General features: G+C 39.5%; 1 protein-coding gene across 1 annotated transcript in view; it reads right to left on the bottom strand.

Moving 5' to 3' along the window:
* The window catches only part of LPCAT2 (lysophosphatidylcholine acyltransferase 2), a 32,004-nt gene extending 12,167 nt beyond the window's left edge, over positions 1 to 19,837 (bottom strand). The window contains exons 1-10 of the mRNA XM_009276784.1: positions 19,826 to 19,837; positions 14,467 to 14,606; positions 13,149 to 13,366; positions 11,726 to 11,838; positions 8,510 to 8,570; positions 7,435 to 7,493; positions 6,093 to 6,127; positions 4,121 to 4,175; positions 741 to 823; positions 60 to 185 (exon numbers count right to left, since the gene is read on the bottom strand). Of these exons, the coding sequence (XP_009275059.1) occupies positions 60 to 185; positions 741 to 823; positions 4,121 to 4,175; positions 6,093 to 6,127; positions 7,435 to 7,493; positions 8,510 to 8,570; positions 11,726 to 11,838; positions 13,149 to 13,366; positions 14,467 to 14,606; positions 19,826 to 19,837 (902 nt within the window). The remainder of the gene's footprint in view (positions 1 to 59; positions 186 to 740; positions 824 to 4,120; positions 4,176 to 6,092; positions 6,128 to 7,434; positions 7,494 to 8,509; positions 8,571 to 11,725; positions 11,839 to 13,148; positions 13,367 to 14,466; positions 14,607 to 19,825) is intronic.
* Between the last annotated feature and the right edge of the window lie 1,678 nt (positions 19,838 to 21,515).

Raw genomic sequence — 21,515 nt, 5'->3', positions numbered from 1 at the left:
GGCCATTAACACCTGCAGCACTGCAGTAATTATGCTGCCAATAGCCAAACTTCCCGTACTTGAGTTTCTTGCTAATTTTGGTGAACTCCACCAGCCCAGCTTCCATGGGTAAAGTCAGCTGTCCTGCTGAAATCATCAGTCTGCAATCTTCAAAAGTGTGATCAGTGACTGGCACATTCAAAGCACTGAAACAAAATTAAGGAAAAGAAAAATCAATTTCTTATATTAAAATGACTTTTAGTTGACTGTTTCCTTTTTCTTGTCTCAGTTTGGCTTTAATGCTAATACACAAAACAAATGATAATTCATACTTGCATTGCTGCAAGTAGGATAAAGTAATACGTATCATTTTGTGAAACTGTGAAACCATACTGTGAAACTACATTATGGCAGCATCATGATGTTTTAAGATTTATAGTTTTGTAAATGCAGCCCAGTAACCTTGGAGAACAAACCACCCACTTATTCTGGCCAAGCAAATAAGGGAGCAATTTATTCCAGCTTTCCATGAATTGAACATACTATGTTCCAATGTAAGACAACCTTCTTTATGCTCCATATAAAAGCAATCAGGGTGTTTCAGTATAGGAATTTGGCACCTCTTAGTGAAAATCTAGAGCAATTCCTATATATAGTACTGGGGACTTGACTAAATTGTACTTTATGGCTAGGATATATACGGAATTGCTGGATATAAAGGAAAAGTTCTCAAAGATTTTTATTCGTCACTGATTACGTACGTTGCCATGGTTTGCCGGACTCTGTTGGCAAAAAGAATGGGATCATTCTTTTCTTCCTCAGTAGGAACATGAACAGGCAGAAACTGAAAGAGATGAGTTATCCAATCAATTCAGTAGTCTCCACTTTATTAGCAACATGGACAATTTCTTGTTATTGTTTGGAATGGGGGAAAAACAGGAGAAAAAAAACCAGCCATGCAATGAAGGAACTGGACACTAGAGGTCTCAAGTGCCTTAGAAACCACTCGGGCTCTTCTGCCCTAGCCACACAAAGAAGATTTGGTCCAAAGCTGGCTCTTAAAGATTGGTAGGAACTGCATTAATATGAAAAATCAAACCCCCAAAGAAGGAAAGCATAATAAATGCATACTTAGTTAGAAAATTAAATGCTACATTGATAACAATGTGAGTCTGAAATACTGTACGCTCCTTTTCAAAGATCCTTTATAAGTTATATACTGGAATAGTGTATGTAAGATTTATACTGTTTTTAAATACACGCTGCAGTCCCACCTCATACCTGTTAATTGTATCTGTCAGCATGTGACTGATAAGTTTCCTGTAAGTTTTTCCTCCGTGATAAAAATGTTAAGGAATCTTAGTTCTGAATTTAAGTAGAGCACTAACCGGATACAAATACCATAAAATTTTGGAACTCCAAGCAGAGAGTAAAAAAACCCCAACAAAACAACCCCCTCTCCTCCCGAACCTAGAAAACACCCCAGGTATCTAAATTGCAACACATTTACTGTTAAGGATTTATTCAATGTTAATATGTAAGAAGTTGAAGTAGCATTACACTAAAAATGTACTCTAGGTGAATTACTATCTAACATGGCATGAATTGGCATCTGTTTGTTTGCAAAGCCATGTGTGTGGAAGAGTAGTTTGTTCTTTCTACTTCAGTCTACAGTGTTCGCTTGCAGCTCTGTTTACCATGCCTTTTCTCAGTTATGGTTATCATTTATCTCAGTTCTGCTACTCCCCATCCTGCAATCTTGCCCTTAAATCCTAGAATACAGCATTTCTAGAATAAGTATAAAGTGGTTCATGGTTCGTTGGAAGACACAGTTGCTAATTATGTGTCAATATGCTTCTTCAGTTATATTGCAGTTGCTGGTGGTGCACTAATACAGCAGTAACTGTCCCATATAAATGCAGTCCATCCTGAACAGCCTTTTTGTGTTTGTTTTTAAGGAATGCTGCCTCTTTATGATTAAAAACAGTAAGTTTATGGAATTGGTTCTGTCAATCAATTGGTTATCTTGGGGACACAATAGCTAGAAGTTTTCTCCCCTGTAAGGACAGCAGGGGTCTAGCTGTTCACATGAAGGTTTGAGATTTCATTTCTTCTATAAGCAGTTGCCAGCTCTGTTCAAGTCTGACATATGTCCCTGCTTATACAACTCCCCTTCAGAAATCATGTAACTCTTAAATTGAGGAAGCACAGGCACACTGTACAGACACAGAAAACTGTGTCATCACTGGGTGAGATGAAGTCATAACTCTGAGAAGTTTATCTACACAAACGTGGGTCATGGTCTTGAAAGTGGCCATTACACCATTTGAGGCTAAGGTCTTGCTCAGACAGCAACCTAAATTTCTGGTAGGTTAAACACCACCTCCCTCCCCTTCAAAAAACCCACCTACAATTATTTATAAAACCAGTTTGCCGGAAACCACAGCTGGAGATGAAGAACTTGGTTTCTTGGCCTCCTGAGGTGGCATGCATGATCTCACACACACCCAGCTGCTTATCTGGTGAAGACTAGTAAGTATACCTTCCCTGTCAAATTGCAGTCCTGTAAGAAAAACTCTTCACAGCTCTTTCAGTAGCAAAAATACTTCTCTGATCTGCTTTTGACCTAGTCTCTCTTCTTACAGAATTTGCCAAATGCTTTATCTTTTGCAGCCCTAAAACTCACTGCCAGGTTCACTGTTTAATCTTCAATATCCACAGTTTGTTAGAATATGACTAGACATGCATGCACATACTCCCTTGGACTACAGGAGTACGTCACTGTTCATGCACAGTAGGCAGGAGCAGCGCAAGACTGATGGGAGTGGAGAGGCTACTTGCTCACAGTATGGGACAGCAACAGAAATGTCCACTCCTAAAAGGACTAGTCCGATTCCCTCCTTCCCCAGGCTTATCTGCCCCTTCTCTTTTTAGAAATGGAAGGGCTTTTGCATTGATGCTAAGAAATTAGTTCCACTTTGGGGACACATGCTGCTGTGAAAGCTGCATATTTTCATGTTTCACTTTTATCTTTTAGAACATCAGATTCATTTTCTAACAGGCAAGTTTGAGTTCTGTTCTGAAGTAGGGGAAAATAAACCTTCTACTGGAAGGGCTACGTTGACTATTTCTTGCTCCCACATATATGTAAATTACATAGATACGTCCTTCTGTACAAAATCATTAGGAGAATTGTCTCTTTAGTACACCTTCTACAAATTTGTTTCTACTGCATGTACTATACAGTAACAAGGTACTCTCTTAAAATGAATTTCATTGTTTCACAACAAAGACCATACTGCTATTTGTTAGCAACACTGCTTGTATTCACAAAGCTTTGCACAGCTTTGCTGAATTCTGTGTTTTGCAAATAAACAGCAAAACCTGTCTGAAATTCTTCCATTCCTCAGGTCCCTAAACCAACTTCATCCACGCTGACACTCCTTTGTGCTCTGGTGAGGAGTGTGAAGTACAACACTGAAACAAACTGATTGCACCTCAGTTATGTGGCTCCTCGCTACTGTGTTTTGAACGTAGACGCTTTGACAGGGAGCAGTTAGACTAAGTGTACTGATACTATGAAGTGTGTATGTTGTTTCAGTTCTCATTCATCTGTCTTTGTGCTGTGCAGCTGATTTTAATGATCAAGGGAACAGGTTCAAGATACAAGGCTCAGCTTTCTCCCCCAGTGCAAGTACTAGAGTCCTTCAGTAAGCTCTTAGTTGCAGAAACCTTTTAGAGTTCAGTCTGGGAAGATGGTGAGGAAGACAAGGATACTTTGAAGGGAGCAGGGAAATGAGAAGGTGGGAAAAAGAGAAGTTGTTACCTTTAACAGAATGTATTATAATTCTTAGTTTTAACATCTGTAAAATGCATGTGGCGATAATTAGCAATGATTTTACAATGCTTTAAAAATAAAGGCATTTCTGACAGCTTTCTTCTAGGAACTCATCAGATTAAGTGATACAGCAGATATGGACAACAAGTCTAGATATATTATTCACCAAAATTCTGTTCTTGTTTCTGAGACATTTGTTTATTTTTCATTAACAGTGACTAATAATGTGAATAATGCATTTATATTAAAGTATAAATTCCCTGCTTGCTGAATCTTTGTACAAAAATATTTCTAAATTCTTACCTCAACTTCTACTCTTGTGTAGAGCTGACACAGCGTCATTACACACAGCTGTTTTCTGCAGGCAAGGAAGAAAGAAGAAAAATACATTTTACTTATTTAAAAACAAAGTATTTGCATGTCAGTAGATGAAGCTTTTTAAAGCACTGACAAAAAACCAGCCAATACTGGGTAAGGTTTTTAAGTACCTTGCAGTGAAATTCCCTGAAATGTTGCTTTCAACATTTTTTCCACAGGGCTTCTGCATATACCTGCTGCTTGCTCATTGGGCAGGCAAGTTGTTGTCTGCTGTAACGCATATTAACAATACTATACAGTTCTTTGGCCAGCAAAATGTATATAAGTTACTTTATCTTTAAAGATAAATGCTTGATTTTCCAACACGTAACATTAGGTTTTCCTCCCAGTGAGGCACAAAAGTAAAAAAGTAGTAAGTGAAAGCAGAAACTGGGTCAGGAGGTTTCTGAGAAGGGGACTGGTACTGTCCCATCCTGGTTGCAATATCCAGGAAGTTTTACAAAGAGTGTGACAGTTCTGCATTTTGTGATCTGCAGGTTTGTGGGGGAGATGTTCTTCTCCTGGTTCCAGTTATTTTTGTTAAGAATCTCGAGATTCTACCCCATCCATCCCTTCTCTTCCCATGATTTTGCCAAGCTGTTCCTTTCATCTTCTCACAGGTTTTGATCCGAGCCTTCATCATCCAGCCACCAGCCTTAAAGCAGTTCTCAATTTTTAGTGAACGGGCAGCCTCCTCCCTTCCACAAGAATACCTCTGATTTCATTTCTTTCTTCACCTATTCCTACACCATCTCTCATAACTGAAGACATAGCTCCTTTTCAATCTTCCAGCATAAATCCTTCACAGGGGAAATCTGTAGTCTGCTACTGAATTTGCAATATCCGTTACTCTCAGTATGCTGACAACTGTAATGGCAGTAATAATAATAGCAATAATTTATTGGGAAACTAAATAAGATGGGCATTTTCATCTAGGTCAGCTTTCATAATGTCCATTCTACAAGTGTGCAGGTGCTAGGATTAACTAATGATAGCTTAAAAGGCGCTTATGACTGCTCCACTAGTTCAGACATGTTTCAAAATTAGTTGCCTTAAAAATCTTAGTCACTTAGTAAATCAGTACTACTGTACCTAGATATACTACCTATTCCACATGAAAATGTCGTGTATGGATTCTGCAAATCCACATTTTAATGTATATTTATAAGGTGAAAAGTATTTTCCAGACATACTTTCAGTGCAGCTGTAAAGGTTTCTTAATACTTTAATAAAGTATTTTAGCATATTAGAAGGCCACCTGTGTTGAGAAATGGATCAATGGATCTGTGATAAGATCCACTGCCTAAATGGTTTATTGAAATATTTTTCATTATTTCAATGTCAGATACTATATATATAGCCTCTTCACTGGGATCTCAAAACAATTGATTTTGTTGAGTCAGGCAAAAATAAAAATCTAAAGAAGAATCCTAGATGTTAGAATGGGGAAAGATGGGGAAAATTAATACTTGTTTTGCCCATCTTCATTTACTCTCATATGACTCTTCAAATGAGATGGAGGAATGAATAAACAGAGGCGATAACATTTATTTTTTCTTGTTTGTATACCATGTAGGAAACGGTAAACATCTATGGGTTTTGATGACTATGATTGTTCAGCAAAGAAAACGAATTTCAAATCTTTCTTTTGCTCTAGTGTAATGTGCAAAATGTAGGAGAAAATTAAACAAAACAGTGGCAGAGCTGGAAGTAATGCTTCCCCATTTGCAAACCCTTTCTCTAGCCATTCATATATGAAATCTACTGCATGACAGCATTATCCCCAAGTATTTCCCTCTCATAAAAACAGATCTAGAAGAACATGTGTCTTGGTTTAGCTGAATCTGTTTGGCAGACTGTTTAGCAATGGGGGGAAAAAAATTCTATATGTAATTTTTAGCAGGATTAAGAAACTTACAATGAATAGCCCTGCCATGTCCAGGTCACAGTATCCTAAGGAAAAAAATAAAACACAGAAATGTATGACAAAACCAGGTGAAAGTTAGGAAAGCAGATAAGTTACAATATAAACCAGGCACAAGTTTAGTAAAAGCAGATGATGGTTTTATAGTCCTGTAGTGAAAATAAATAAAGGTGTCAAGGTGACTAGGATTCCTTGCCTTAAAAATCTGGAAATAAGCATGACAGACTTTTGATAATATCAATTGGGAATAAAATGTATATAGTTACTTAGATATTTTAAATCATTCATTCTGATCCAAACAGCAGAAGTAAGAAAAAAATAATCTAGTAAGACTTTCCCAGAGGGCTTCACCAGTCCCTTTAGAAAGGCACCCTCATAAATATGTTTGATTTAGTTTTTGAGGACATTTCTGCATAGGTAAGCTATCATGCTTTTTCTTTGCTTTTTTTGCTTTGCTTTCTTTTCTTATTCTATGTTTATTAGTTCCTATGTATGATTTTTACAAGGTATACTGCAGATCCTTAAATCCTATCAGTGAAATGTGATACCAATCCCCTTTAGTGGTTCATGTCGCTGTTTTGAAATTGATCTGTAAAAGGATTTTACAAAGGAATCTTTGTAAATAGCAACAATAACAATCACTTGTTTTTCATCTTAAAAACCATTAGGAATGAAAAGTTTGATCTTTTATGGATTTGCTGGATGACCAGATAATTAAAAAAAAAAAGTTAACAAGTTGCTAGACTGATGTCCCAGCATTACACCTGTCAGTGAAGCAGAGCCATACGTCTGGACCCCTATACTTGGCAAAAAGTGTAAACATTTACTTGGCAAAACAAGGGAAAGCTGTGTGAAAAGAACCATCTGCAAAGCTGCCCTCCTGAGGTGCCTGAAGGAAGGGGTTGTTGGAGGTACTGCATGGCTCAGCTTTGCTTTGTTCAGAAACTTTGCAAGCCCCTTTGCAGTAAGATTATTGTGAGCTTAAACAAAAAATGATGACTAGTAGGGAAGTTGTGCACATTTTAGACTTCAAAGTACGGGCTCTGTGGCTTTGCAGGAAGTTTCTAACTTCCGCTGCAATACTTGCCCATGCTCCCTCTTACTTCAACTATAGCTAAGAAGCCCAGCAGCAAGTTTTTCACAATGAGACTAGCAACTACACCATGGTGACACTTGGGAAGCCCGGCTGCTTCCAGGAGCTCTCCAATGCCACAGCTCAGGACAATAGATTCTTCAGTGACAATTCAAAATATTTATCGTAGGCACTGTTTAAGTCAGGATTTTGACTTCCGTATTGTTAGTTTACTAGTTAGTGATAGAAGAATGTTCTGCTTACCAGCTTGTTGGGGTATCGGAGCAACACAGGTTGTACAGGGACTCGTGGAACAAAGGCACCTGCAACCACAAATTAGAATTGATTGTTAAGACTAAGCTTAATACAGCTGTTGGGAGTTTTAAGTGATTTGTGTAAGATGGTATCTGGAAGGAGAAATTTTTAAAAAGGTGAGAAGAATGGGAAATGTTCTTTTTGTTGTGGTTTGTTTGGTTTGGGTTTTTTGGGGGGTGTTGGTTTTTTGGTTTTGCTTTTTTTAAATCAGCAGCGCAACTAGCAAGATGTCAGGACAGAAAAGGGTTAGTCTCCATTTCAAGGAGAAAGCTGCCTAAGATTCCTGGACTGTTCAAACTAATTTTCTGTGTATTATCTCCCCATTGATTTGCATTCATTTCAAAGGATTAGATGCTCACAAGGCTGTTGAGCATTTCCTGAACCGTTCTCTGTTCTGATAATCTTCATAAGTGATATGGATCTGAGCATGTAGTACTGGTTTTGTAACTTTGCTACCCAAGACACTGTACAACAGTAAGAAAGGAGAACAACATGGCTTTAACTGAAGTGCCAACACAACAATCTAATGATCAGTGATGCTATCACGTACCTTTCTGTGTTGCAAATAATCTATTGGTCTGCCTTGCTTGAGCACTAAGCAAAGAGATTTCATAACTTGGTTGCTAAGTCTTGCATGGCAAAATTTACAGGAATCTACGATGGCATGACTGTAAGTTGAGCTAAAAGAACATCATAAGTAGCATGTATTTTGGTAGTTCATGTCATAATAATCACAGTCAAGTTTCTGGGTAAATAAATTAGATCAAAACTGTACTCAGAAAAACCCCCAACCAACTAACCGTATACATCATAGGTATTTTGCATCCTACAAAATACAAAAATCAGAAAAGTAAACTGACTAGTATGAAATAGTGGGTTTAATGCCACTGAAACTTTAATGATGTAAGATATTACTACAGTGCTGTTGTGGATGATGTACCTACAGAAGTATAGGCCTTACTAGAACTACCAAATTAGTATTTCACACATTATTTTCCAACAACAATGCGACAAAATCTCTCACCTTGTTTAAATGTGATCAGGCAAGATCGGTTTGTGCAGGTGCCTTCTGGGAAAATCAGTATCTTGGATTTAAAGAGAAAGAAATACATTTATACACACACATTTCATAAAAAGATTATACTTCAGCATCAGTTACGTAAAGGCTGACTTTTTATGCAAGCTCTGTGACATGTTACACTGCATCACAAGAATATCATTCATTTCAAAAGGAAATGAACAAGTAAGTGAAGGATGCTCACAGTAATATTAACCTGTTAACCTGATCCATCTTGATTTGGAAACAAATGCTTTGTAAGAGAGGAGTTCTGGGGAAAGGCTTTTATCAGTTCAGAAATATGATACAAAAGGCTTTAAGTGTTTCACTTGAAATGTTTAGTGTTGGTAATGATATGAGAATCGTTCCTCTGCTGGCAGCTCCTTACTGAACTGCTGAGTGTATAAACATCAAGAGTCTGGGCTGACATGAAGTGCATAAGGTACTTGAGCCTTTACAGGCACAGATGCTATCAACATGAGTCGAGATGCCAGCTGTGATGAGAAGATCACAGCTTGAGGGGTAGCAGCAAAAGGCAGAGAGAGTATGTGCATCTGTGATGCAGAGCTCTGAAGGCATTACACACCACTGCATAGCCTCTGAACCCGAATGACTCAGACACACCAAATACCCAGAAGGTTTCTGAATTAGTGTCTGAAAGATTAACTAGATTAGATGCGCAGTGAGCTGCAATGTGACACACCAAATCCAGCCCCCTATGGAATACAAAGAAGCTTTATGTTTCTCGTATCACTACAGGATCATAAGCAGCATTCCAAAAAAACCTCAGCACAAGAACTGGTCTGGATCAAAAGAGCGTTCAAGGTGTGCTCCCACTTCAGTCCAAGTGAACAGGTCAAGGCTAGATGAAAGAGGGCATCGTTAGGTCATACCCAAGAGATACAGGCTCATATCCAAGGCTGTTCTAAAGTGTGATAGAGACAGCTGCGCATACTGATTTACAGTTAGTCTCTGACTATGCATTCTGTAATGAGAAATTGTTCACTAGTGCTATGGACACAAAAATGGGTATGTTTCTCCTTAGCATATGTCATAAGCCCCAGAAAACATATTAGTAACTGACCAAAGAGTAAGTAATCATTCCCTCCTTCCCCTTTGTTTTGGTACAGGGTTGGGAGAAGCACTAATCAGAATGTCATGCTATTAATAAGCACAAGTGCTGCACAGCCTGTTGTGTTTTGGTTTTAGGCAGAGGGAATGGGGAATCCAGCTACTCCTCCTTTTCTGTTGTGCTGAGAGAATGCAGCCCAGGCACTCTGAAGAGGATATGACAGACATCATCTTGTGGTCGTTTCTCAAAAAAAAAAAAAAAAAACCACAAGTAGGAGGAAGGTGTGGCCAGGGCACAGGACTAGGAATTACCCAAGGACACTCCAAGTAGTACTGCTGATTTAGTCTTGGAGATTCCCAGATTACTTGACTCATAGAGTATTTATGCTATAATATAGATCTGGTTTTTATCCCAAGTGCAGAATTGGTGTAGAGCCAATTCCCCTTTCCTCCCCATGCTGTTTTCAGCAGAGATTAGGTGTACCAGGGCTTTGTTGGAATCACTTAATCTGTAACAGTTTAGCAAATCATAAGCATCAGTGTAGTTTGTAAGCACAGTATTACAAAAAAAGCCTTCCTATCTTTGACATGTGCATATTTAAAATCCTCCATCTAACTGACAAGGTGAAAAAAATAATGGAGGCTCTAAAAATATTTATGGCAGCTTAGAAAAATGCATGTATAAGTCAAATTAAAATAGCCTAAACACTAACTAAAAAGCCTTTTGTAAGGTGCTTGCCAAGTAAAAATGATGCATGAAATGTCTAAATAATGCCATTTCAAAAAAAGTGGCAAGTGTTGGTCTTCCCTCAGGATGAGAAGCAGTTATGCTTGAATGTTCTCTGTTTCTAGAGACTATTCACAGAGCAGAGCAGTGCATTCAGGTCTAGCTGCCATAGAGATACCTGCTACCGAAGTCTGTATTTTCACTAGCCTCTTTTAATTTTCCTCAAGAGCCATTCATTGGAACAAAAGTGAAGGAAAAGGCAACTCTTCTCAGTCATTTAGGAGGTAGCCAACTATGACTAAACAGATCATGTGACTTTAGCTGCTTAACCAGTCATTTCTTTGAGGTTTTAATTTTTTACTTTAAGCAAATTAACCCTTAAGAAAACAAGTTAAGAACTAGTTCAAAACACAAAGCATGAATTTATACACAAATCCACACAGGATATCTTTGAAGAAAGGTTTTATATCACTGACTGTATTTGTCCAGCAGCATGGCAATGATACTGTAGTTGTAGTATCTGAAGGCAACATCAGACTACGGTCAATGCAACAGAAGAAAGCAGAGAAGCACTGCCAAATGAGATGTTAGTAGGTTCACAACTGTTCCAGGTTTTTCTTCTTGCAAAGGATGTGATTTCCACCCCAGCCCTCTGCCTGTAGTAAGAGCAGCAGAGTTGCTGCCTCAACATTTTTCTCCTTCCAGAGCAACCCCTGCTCCATTAGCTCTTCAGGATGGAAAGCCATCCAAGACCTAGAAGCGCAACAGCAGCTTCCTGCTGAGGAATGACCACAGGAAACAGTGTGCAGAATCAGTAACTATTGCTTTCGTGTTAAAATCTTACCACAATTCAGACCAATCTAAAAGTCTTGTTTTTACTGCATTATTAACCTAAAGACTGAACTGAGTTTCACCTCAGCTATTCTTCACGTGTGAAATTGATGTTTTAAGCTTAAGTACTGTTCATGCTGGAGCTCAGACAGCCTGGGTTACTCATCTCATCAACTGCTCATCCCCGAATCGTTGTGAGCACAGCTCTGCAATAGCTTCTCACACATGAGCTAGCTTGAGAATACTGATTCACATATACCAATCCAAGTCATCTGCTACACTGAAGACAGCATGTTAAGACTCAATTAAGGAAAAGAGAAGGCCAGGAGTATCTGCATTTTGGAACAGCAATTGGTACTGGCTGGATTTTAACTGACAAAACTTTTTGGGCACCAGCCTCTCGTCTTCCTTTCCTAAACCAGTCATATACCTGAGAGCTGACTTCATCTTTGTACATCAACAGAACCCTATTCAGCTGGGCAGTTGTGATATTATGATGCACAGTGAGTATGGAATATGAATATATGACAGAATAATAGTAGTATATTTATTACCTGTGGCCACTGGCCTCTTGATAATGCCCGCTTAGTTATCTCGGTGACCGTATTCTTTCGTGAATCAGGGTCTTGACGAGAAACTGATACAGGCTGAAGGGAACTTAAAATTGCTGTGAAAGAGAGAAAAAATTTTATTTGTCTTACGCTAATGTTTAGAAAACACATGGGTTCAAGGCTTCCTTGTAGCAAAAACTTGTTATTCTCATACTAGGAGACAGACTCCACACAAACAGCTTTCAGACTAAACAGATAAGAGTAGTATTATTGTCCTCATTCTGCAAAATGAGAAGTAAGACACAGAAGATGTATCTACACTGCCAGCTGAGGAGCTTTACAGTAGGTATAAACATGCCAAATTCATCCAAACACATTCTGCTAATATTGCTGTTATCTTTCACTGAGCATTTCCACACGATTCTAAGGAAAAGACCTGATCGGGTCTCTGGTCATGAGCCACACTCGGGCCTAACTCATGCAGACTGCAATCAACAAGTAGTTTGAGCCTATGCTGAAGAAGTAAGATGTCCCTTTTCAGTTACAAAGCCTACACACCTTGTGAACCCCCCTCATTTTGTCAGAAGTCTACATCAGAATGTGTGGACCTATTGATACATGATGAGAAACTTGGGGAAGAATTATCTTCTATATCCCACTCCTGTGCTTTTAAGAGAAGGCCAATATATTATCAGTTAGTTTATTTCCTTCAAAGACACTTTCCTGTGTTGCCTGCCGAGCTTAGTTTTGGATTACTGTTGGCTTGTTCTTTTAAGAGTCCTACAGAGATAAGAGACATAGTCAGCAGAAAGTCTACAGCTGATTCTAGTAATAACGCAAACAGGAATTCTTTTTGTGCCAAAAGGAGGGGAAAATAATAGAAGCATGAGTCATCTGATCTTTTCCATTCTCTGTATTTCCTTTTTGAGTAACTTCTCTTTTATTCTTTCCTAGTTTGACGCCCATTAAAAAAAATCTGTAACAGTGCCTGCAAGTTTAAATTTATAAATATGGTATTTTCCAGACTGCTGTAGTTTGGGTCTGTTTTGAAGTAACCTTCACTAATCCGTGTTCTACATTTGTGGGCCACACTGTTAAAAGATAGCAGTGGAACAGATTTCTCAAGCTACCTACTGGGAGAATTTTAAGAGAAAGCCTCTAGCCTGAGCAGTTACGAAATATGCTTTCAGTATAAGGCAAATTTAAAGTGATATTTCATATCTGAAAAGAAACAGCATACTTTTAGACATTTTAACCAATTCAGAAAGATGACTTATCCCAGGGATTTCACTGGAAATAATCTGTCAATATCTTTGGAACCTAAGGATTTAAAAAAGTCTGCCCCTAAATCACTTTCAGAGATCAGATTTTCGGCCTCATGTCAAATTGCTGACTTTTAACATTTTATTTTTTCAGAAATACTTACTGCCAAATACCGGGGTTGACAGGTTCTCTGCTCTAGACACTATTGATGGCATTCCAGTTAGGGCAGAAATAATGGCATCAAAAAAACTTGAATGAGGAGCTGCAACAAAGATTGGGGCTTCCAGTAGACTTGCTACTTTCCCTTTTACTTTAACTTGGAAACCCATTACGAAGAACAAGGTACGAGTTAGGCATGAGAGCGTTGTCTGGATCATCCTCCTTGTAAACAGAAACACAAAAATATCATCCATCTTACAGTTAGTATTTCTTTTGTACTTTAAAACAGAAGCCCATGAAAGATTTTCTAGTTCTCACCAGCACTGGGGTCATGCACAGGGTAGCAAATACTACTCACCAGGACAGTGTAGGGCTAAAGGGGAAGAAGTAGAAGTAGGGAAAGGAACACATCACCTTTTCATGTTGAAACAGATTATAATTTTAAAGATAAGGCAATGTAGAGCACCGTACTAAACCCTCCTTCCAGGTACGCTATTTCTCTTGCCATATCTTATAGCATTGTAGCATAACACTATTGCGAGGGGAGGGTGGGTCATTAGCAGATTCAGTGTCCTTTTTGTAAAAACTTAAACTTAACTCTGATACTGTTTGTTTACTATCAGTTTTAACAAGTAAGATTAAATGACAATGTTCCCTTACTGGAACATGTTCCCTCAACAGGGTACATGTTCCCTTCATGGGACTCTCCGTAATCTCTCAGCCTTGTTAGAATTCAGTTCTTGTGTCATCTCCTCCTGTGTGCAGCTGCAGTGCATCGCAACTAGAAGGGAACTTCATTACTATGAGGTCGGAAGCTGAGCAACTGAAACCCAGAACCCACAGAGGCAGCTGTAAAATACTCCTTCAAGGGCAACGTAGCTAAGAGAGGAGCTGTCAAAGCTAATTTTGTCATAAATTATAGCACAGCAGGAATGACAAAGGCTACACAGAAACTCAGCCTATGTAATATTACCAAATACTTTTCTTAATGAGTTTCTTTTCTCAAATTTTCCTATCAGTATTATTACTAAAATAAGTCCTGTCTTACAAATAGTCTATAAAGATTTTCATACAGATTTGTTTTAGCCTCAAGACAACTGAAAATCTACCTGTTTAAAAAGCTGCACTATTGTTGTAAAACACACTCATCAAAAAGTTGCTTCACCTAAATCGGTAAAACTAAGATTTCACTGAGGACTCCTCTTTAATCAAAAGGAGGAAAGGAGTGTGTGGGGGGAAGCTTTAGACCCTGGCTTTGCGTTATTTTAAAAAAAAAAAAAAAAAAAAGCACAGAGTTTTCACAAGTATTGGTCACTTTTTACCTTCTCCATCCTTTAAGTGGCACAGATCCTTTTCCACGGTGACGGAAAGTTGCAATTGATGCAAACAGCCATGCTAGCAGTAAAATGAATGCAATGCATATAGCACGGAGGGGTAGCAAAATAATACCCTGAAGAACAGTCTAGAAAAAAAGAGGGGAAAAATCTTAAGAAATGATATCAACAGGAATGACACTGATATCAGTGGTTATATTATATAACTACTATTATATTATATATATAACATTACTGCTATGTGATTTAGCAAGGAAAGTGTTAATGATTCCAGTGTTCATATGGGGAAGTCAGTCATTCACAGCATTTCATTTTCATTTTTGGGTTCCCATTTCAGGTAGAACTGGAACATCTGAGTATTTGAATTTTTGGCTTGGATGCTGTTAGACAGAGAGGGTAAACAGAGTTTGTTGGCTTTAGTTTATACCTCGACTTGGTCTGCCGCATACAACCAGCTCAGATGAGTCTGCCCAGCTGATAGATATCTCCACTACAGAGCCTTCTGTAACTAGCTGCCTGTCTAGAAGCCAAGTGGGATTGTTAAGATGACTAAAATGTAGTCTTGCCCTTTCAAAATGGCAAATCTTGTGTTGAGTCACACTATTGCTGCAAGTGATCCTCACTACTACTGCTTGGAGTAGTGCACACACAACACAACTTCATTTCCCCTAGTTGGGACTTAAGCAAAATGGAGTTTTCAGTAAAACTGAACCTGTGTGGTTTAAGGCAAAGGTTCAGACTTTACAGTGCTGTTGAAGCTGCTGTAGCAGCTCTTGACTCATTGTCTTTGGAAGTAAACATACAGCAGAACCCTTCTGATTATGAACATTAACTTGTTGCGTCCTGTTTGAAGCATCTTGGATATTAACCTCTGTGCTAGGACCTTCTTCAATTTTTCAGAATAAATTGAGGAAGCTTAGTTCCCTTTCCTCTCTGCAGTCAGGAAACTGTTACTAGCTTGCTTTAACTTGAAGCAAAAGAAACTATTGATAGAGTTCTGCTATAGTCACAGATAGCTAAGCTAGGTAGCAAAACTAGTATAAAACAGATCCAAGCCAACACAGCGGTTCACCACTTCTTCAGTTCTTCATATGTATTTGTAAAAGGAGTGGGGTGAAGGAGAAACACTAACATGCCCTGGTTGCGAATAATCCTCAAATATCACCCCCAGCCCTCCCTAAGGAAGTTTTAGCTTGCATTTTTTTGTGCACGGCTCTGGGAAACAGGTGTATTGGCACAAGGTTGTTAACAGGCAGCTGTGGTACTGGGCAGGGCAGGAAGAAATTCTTAATTATTTTACCCCAGTAAATTAGGTTAGAAACTATATCCTGAAGGTTGGCCTTTATGGTGCAACACAGCACTATGCAGATTGAGCAAGCTCAAGTCTGGGAGGCAGGTAAGCTGTGTTAGCATGCGGAAGTCATAGCCTAGCATTCCTGGTAAGCTAGTAAACGGTTCAACTCCTTTTGGCACCTAATCCAGCTCAGCTACCACTCACTGATGAGGATCAGCGCTGTGTGCATACATATGCACAAAACAATATACACCCAAGCAGAATTGTAATAGTGAGTATTTTTTTTATCGGGCTGTTTCTGAAAGTCCCTCAAAACTTAGTATGAGAGTGCATCAGTGGTCACAGACTGACAGCTCCACCAGTTCAGAAGTATGGTAGAAGTTACTGATGGAGAGTTATGCTTATGCTTGTGAGCTTTCTATTTTTTATGCTTTACTTTTTTTTTTTTTTAAGAAAAGCAACAGCTGAACAACAGTGTTCCTCTCAAAATCAGCCTTTCTAGTCAGCTCTTTAGCAATGACTACTTACTGTACAGGAAAAGTAAGGCTTTTACCAATGAGTAAGTTTTACAAAATAGTTTGCAACTTATACACTTGAGCTATGATTATTAAGCAACACAATGGATTTTATTTTATCTCTTTTCTTCAAAAAGGAACAAATGTTTGTAGTACATTTGGGATATAAGTATCTTTGAATACTATTTATCCAAGTCTTTAATGCAGTGTCATGGTTTAACCCCAGCCAGCAACTGAGCACCACACAGCCGCTCGCTCGCTACCCCCCTGCCCCGGTTGGATCGGGGAGCGAATTGGAAGAGTAAAAGTGAGAAAACTCGTGGGTTGAGATAAAAACAGTTTAATAATTGAAATAAAATAATAACAATAATAATAAGAAAAGAATATACAAAGCAAGTGATGCACAATGCAATTGCTCACCACCCGCCAACCGATTTCCTCCAGTTTATGTACTGAGCATGACGTCCCATGGTATGGAATGTCCTTTTGGCCAGTTTGGGTCAGCTGTCCTGGCTGTGCCCCCTCCCAGCTTCTTGTGCACCTCCAGCCTTCTCAGTCGGTAGAGCATGGGAAGCTGAAAAGTCCTTGACTAGTGTAAGCACTGCTCAGCAACAACTAAGCCATCGGTGTGTTATCAACATTATTCTCATGCTAAACCCAAAACACAGCACTGTACCAGCTACTAGGAAGACAATTAACTCTGTCCCAGCCAAAACCAGTACATGCAGTAAGTTGGTTCTAATTGTCCTTTCATCAACATGGACCTTTCCCTCCCCACCAAATTCCTTCCATCTTCACATAATGTCCTCTTACTGTCCTCTTATAAATATTCAGGAGAGGCTCTGGCCTCTGGCTTTAAAACCTGTGACACTGACGAGGATTAACAGGAATTTTGGGCCTTTGGGACTCAGTTCTGTGCTACAAAAGGCACAGTGACAACAGATCAAACACGACAGTGGATACACAGTGTAAATTAGGATAAGGATGAGAAGGAGGTACATGGTGTTGCTGCTTATGTTCTGTAAGCACTGCCACATAACATGTCTCTAGGAGAGATCTGAACATTCAGGTATGACTATTTCCTTCTTGAAGCATACAATGTTTTTTTATATAAAAGTTGTGTATAACTAGCTATGGAATTTTAACCATAACTTCATGGACAACAGGAAAAGGGCTGCTCTGGATCACAGAAATGGATTCAGTAGCTGGGTATGAGAGATTTGGCCCTGGAGATCTATTGCTGCCATTCTCTTTGGTGCCAGTTGTGGCAAATCTGAAAATGTCAGGTATCAAGTTAAACCAAACAAGACTCCTTGCTTGTCTGCCAAAATCAGATGTGTCTTTTTTTCTCCATATGTGTCCTCTTGTACTATGACGTATAGTCCCAGTTCAGCATTTCAGCTGTATTCAGTTATGCAGAACGGGCAGTGTGTTTTGACTTAAAGTAACTTTTTTCTTTATGAAAAAAAGACTATTTATGCACTGACCTACAATGAAAAATAAAGGATGCAATAGCAAAAGCAAAAAAAATCCCTTCCTCAAAACTTTAATAAATTCATTAATCTATTTTAGGCAGATGCGCAGGTGGTACTGATTTGCTGATGCAAGCTGTTGGCTTTCTAGGTCACTGTGTAATGAGGCAGAGTTGATTTCTGCTTCATCAGCTGCAGAGCAGGGTAAGAAAAGGACAGAAAAGAGAAAGGTCAAGGTAGGCTAGAAACAAAAAAGTATAGGAGAAAAATATACAGAAGAAAATACAGGTTCAAAGTTTAGTAACTACGAAGTAGGATCAGAGCCACTCCAGCTTCTGTATACAGTAATCACGAAGGGGGAATTATTCTGAGTCATCCAAAGAACCTTTTCCCACACTTGGAATCACCTGTGTACTTGCTATTTAAGGTACCTGCAACAACTGCATAGCCTGTCACTGCAGTTGTTGCAGACACCTGCAGTAGTCCTTGCTGTCCAGGTCACACTCCCACAGCTGACTGACCCTTAAGCAATACATGGGATTACACTGTCACTGATGTCATGGGGAAGGGGAAAAGGAGGTCTATCAGAAAGCCACAGAATCTAGTCTGAAATTTTGTTCAACTTCAGCTGCTGGCAAGTTGTCTAGGAAGCAGCAGAAGAGCAGGCTGGGGACCAGAATGAAGCCCAACTCCCACTGAACTCCCCTGACATCTGAAACTGTGAGCAGATGGACTGTCTCCTAAAGCAGTACATGCATAGCGAGACAGGGTCTTCCATGAGTGTCCAGAGTATGTCACAGCTCTCTGCCAGGCAGTCTAGCTGCTTACTTCCATGCAAAGGGTTAAAAATAATCTTGCTTTTAGCGTGCTGGTTGTGCCACTACATAGTTTACCATTACATAAATCCTCTGAGCATCTCTTCTGAATAAAGAAAAATCTAGTCATGACTTAACTAGTATTTGTGCTTTGCAGTGCAGTTCAGAAGTTAAGAGGGCAAGTGAGCAATCAGGATGAACAGAACTAAAACTAAAAAATGAAAAAATCCCAACAATGAATTGCAGCCAGCTTCAGTCAGAGGATAGAAACCAGAAGTATTTGAACAACTGTTTTAAACTCGTTTGGCACATGCAGATGTTTAGCACAGCACAATTGATCCTTGTTTTGCACATTCTAAAGACAGACAAAAACCTCATTGGCTGGTAAACTATTAGCAATACAAGGACTGGCAAAAAATTGTAAAATCTTCTCACTCCACTTTTCAGTCTGGCTAGAGCCTATTTTTATATTTGAAGCTGAATGAAATGCAAACAGCTAGCCTGTCTGAGTTTCAAGCTCCATTCATCAGGGGACAGCAGCCTTTACATTCAAGGAGTTCACCAACATATGAAAATCCAGCTTTGGGCTCCCAGAGAGGGTTTTGAAATTTTGTCTGTTTTTATCAGTGTATGTTAAAGGAACAGTATAGAATAGGGGGAATATAACAAAACAATCCTTTAAACATGAAAGAATGCAGATACACGACACTTGATTTAAATGGAAAGAGAAGGGACACGTCCCTTTTTTGAAGTTTATAGTAACACTGATAAGGCTCTGATTCCAAGCTGGTCCGATACGCACTGCTGGGCAAGAGAGGAGCAGACGTTTACAGGACAAAGTAGACAGTAGGAAGTATCCTAGTCTCTATGACTATAGGGGAAAAAGAACAGAAGGGAGCAACACACAATACAAAATGGGTGTCTCTTTTGTGTCTGTCTTCTTTAAAATTCTGTGACTACTGCAATTTTGCTTCAAAGCTCACTAGCACCGGGCCCTGACCCAGCCAGGTGCTTTTCCTTCCAGGTGCATTGTGGAGTTATGTATGGAGTGTATCTTGCTTTAAGACGTACCATGTTTTTCATTCCTTCCTCCTGAAGGAAAAAAAGTAGGATATATTTATTATAGCTAAAATGGTAATTGTAGCTTAAAATAGCAACCTTTTGAAAGTAGTCTGTGCATCCTCTACAAAGAACAGCCAGCACAGAAAGCTGTCCATTTCTGGAACCTCATTAAGAAACTGGTTTCTTTACCTCGGGGTTCATGCCTACAGCTACTGATTCAGATGCACTTGAAATGTGTTTCAGGCTGCTGGTAAAACATAGGGGATAAAAGGATTTGAAATTGTTTTCCAGGTTTCTCACATTTCCTCCACCTAGCTACCTTCAGGGAGAACAGCCAGCACAGAAAGCTGTCCATTTCTGGAACCTCATTAAGAAACTGGTTTCTTTACCTCGGGGTTCATGCCTACAGCTACTGATTCAGATGCACTTGAAATGTGTTTCAGGCTGCTGGTAAAACATAGGGGATAAAAGGATTTGAAATTGTTTTCCAGGTTTCTCACATTTCCTCCACCCAGCTACCTTCAGGGCAAACAGTGTTTATAACTTGAGGAAGAGCTATATGAAACATAAAATATTTAGTTGCAGATATTTATAATAATCAGCAGAAAATGCTCTAAGTTCACCTACACAGTGATGTACGTCCTCATTGTCCTCACTGAGATGTCAGTTTGTGTTTGGTTCATCAGCTCAATTTTTAAAGAGAATGTTTTTAAAAATCAAAGGCCAGAAATACTGTTTGCTTTCTTAATTGTAAAAGTACCCTGTACATCTTGTGTGTGCTTGTACACAAGCTGAACTGGGACAGTATTCAGCTCAGAAGCCTAATTCAGTTCACCCAGTGACACCGGTCAGTAACCCAGTGGAATTGGGGATACCTTTTTTGTTGTCTACACTGCAATATGGAACCAAGAGATTAAATGCGTCCCCCCGTCTCCCCCCCGGCTTAAAATCAGCCTAAAGTGAGTTAAGTGTCTGAAACAGGATTACTGTAAAAAGTTATTTTCTGTTTTAGCTTATCCTATCAGAGAGAAGTTATCATCTTCACTCTAGAGCTGAGGCATCTGACACAATGGATAGATGGACAGTGTTTCATTCTTGCGATTCAAACAGGATGCAAAATGGAGTCAAATAGGACTCCTGCTTTCTCTAGGAGTAATGTGTTAACCTGTAACGATCGTGCAAATCTTTTCAAAAGCTTGTTGCAAATCTTGTGTTAGAAGTTTAAGTTTGAAGTCGATAAGCCTGTGTGTAGAGCAAGCATGCAGTTTGTGGACTCTGAGGAGCGATGGCTTGAAGAACTTCATTTCAAAAACAGTGGACTTTTTTACACTGAGCACCTTTTGCATCTTTGCTTTGACCATTTACATAACCTATTCATTTTCTGTTCTCTAAGAGAGAGAGCAGAAAGCTCTCTAAAAGAGCTTCCTGATCTAGTCAGGAAGCAAACTATGCCGTACTTGGGAAGGAAGTATTCTTACTAGATGCCTTTTCCTGGAAAAGGTAAGAGCTGTAGATGTTCAACTGAGTGACAGGTTCGCTACTGTCCCTTCACGGCTCGGCACTGGGGTGTAACCGCGGTGCTGCGGCGGGGCCGGGCTGCAGGGTAGGCCCCAGCAGCGCCCGTGCTCCTGTCAGACAGGAGAGCGGTTTCGGCGGAGCAAGCGGCAGTTCTAAACGGTATTTATTCACACAGTCGCATTCTCCCATCAGAAGGCGGTCTTTTTAAAACGACCATTGACCTTCCCACCGCACTTGGTGACAATCCCTTGGTTCAGAGCGGCGAAAGTAACGCTAGTTTAGACAAGTTGGCAGAAAACCGCGCCCGGCGCAGCACAGCCAGCCTGCGCTGGGGGTGACAGCCTCCCCCGCCGGACTCCCG

This window comes from Aptenodytes forsteri, unplaced genomic scaffold, assembly GCF_000699145.1.
Source record: "Aptenodytes forsteri isolate BGI_AS27 unplaced genomic scaffold, ASM69914v1 Scaffold33, whole genome shotgun sequence".
In the NCBI taxonomy this organism is placed as follows: Eukaryota; Metazoa; Chordata; class Aves; order Sphenisciformes; family Spheniscidae; genus Aptenodytes; species Aptenodytes forsteri.
The sequence above is the reverse complement of the archived record's forward strand: the minus strand, read 5'-3'. Positions and strand labels throughout refer to the sequence as shown.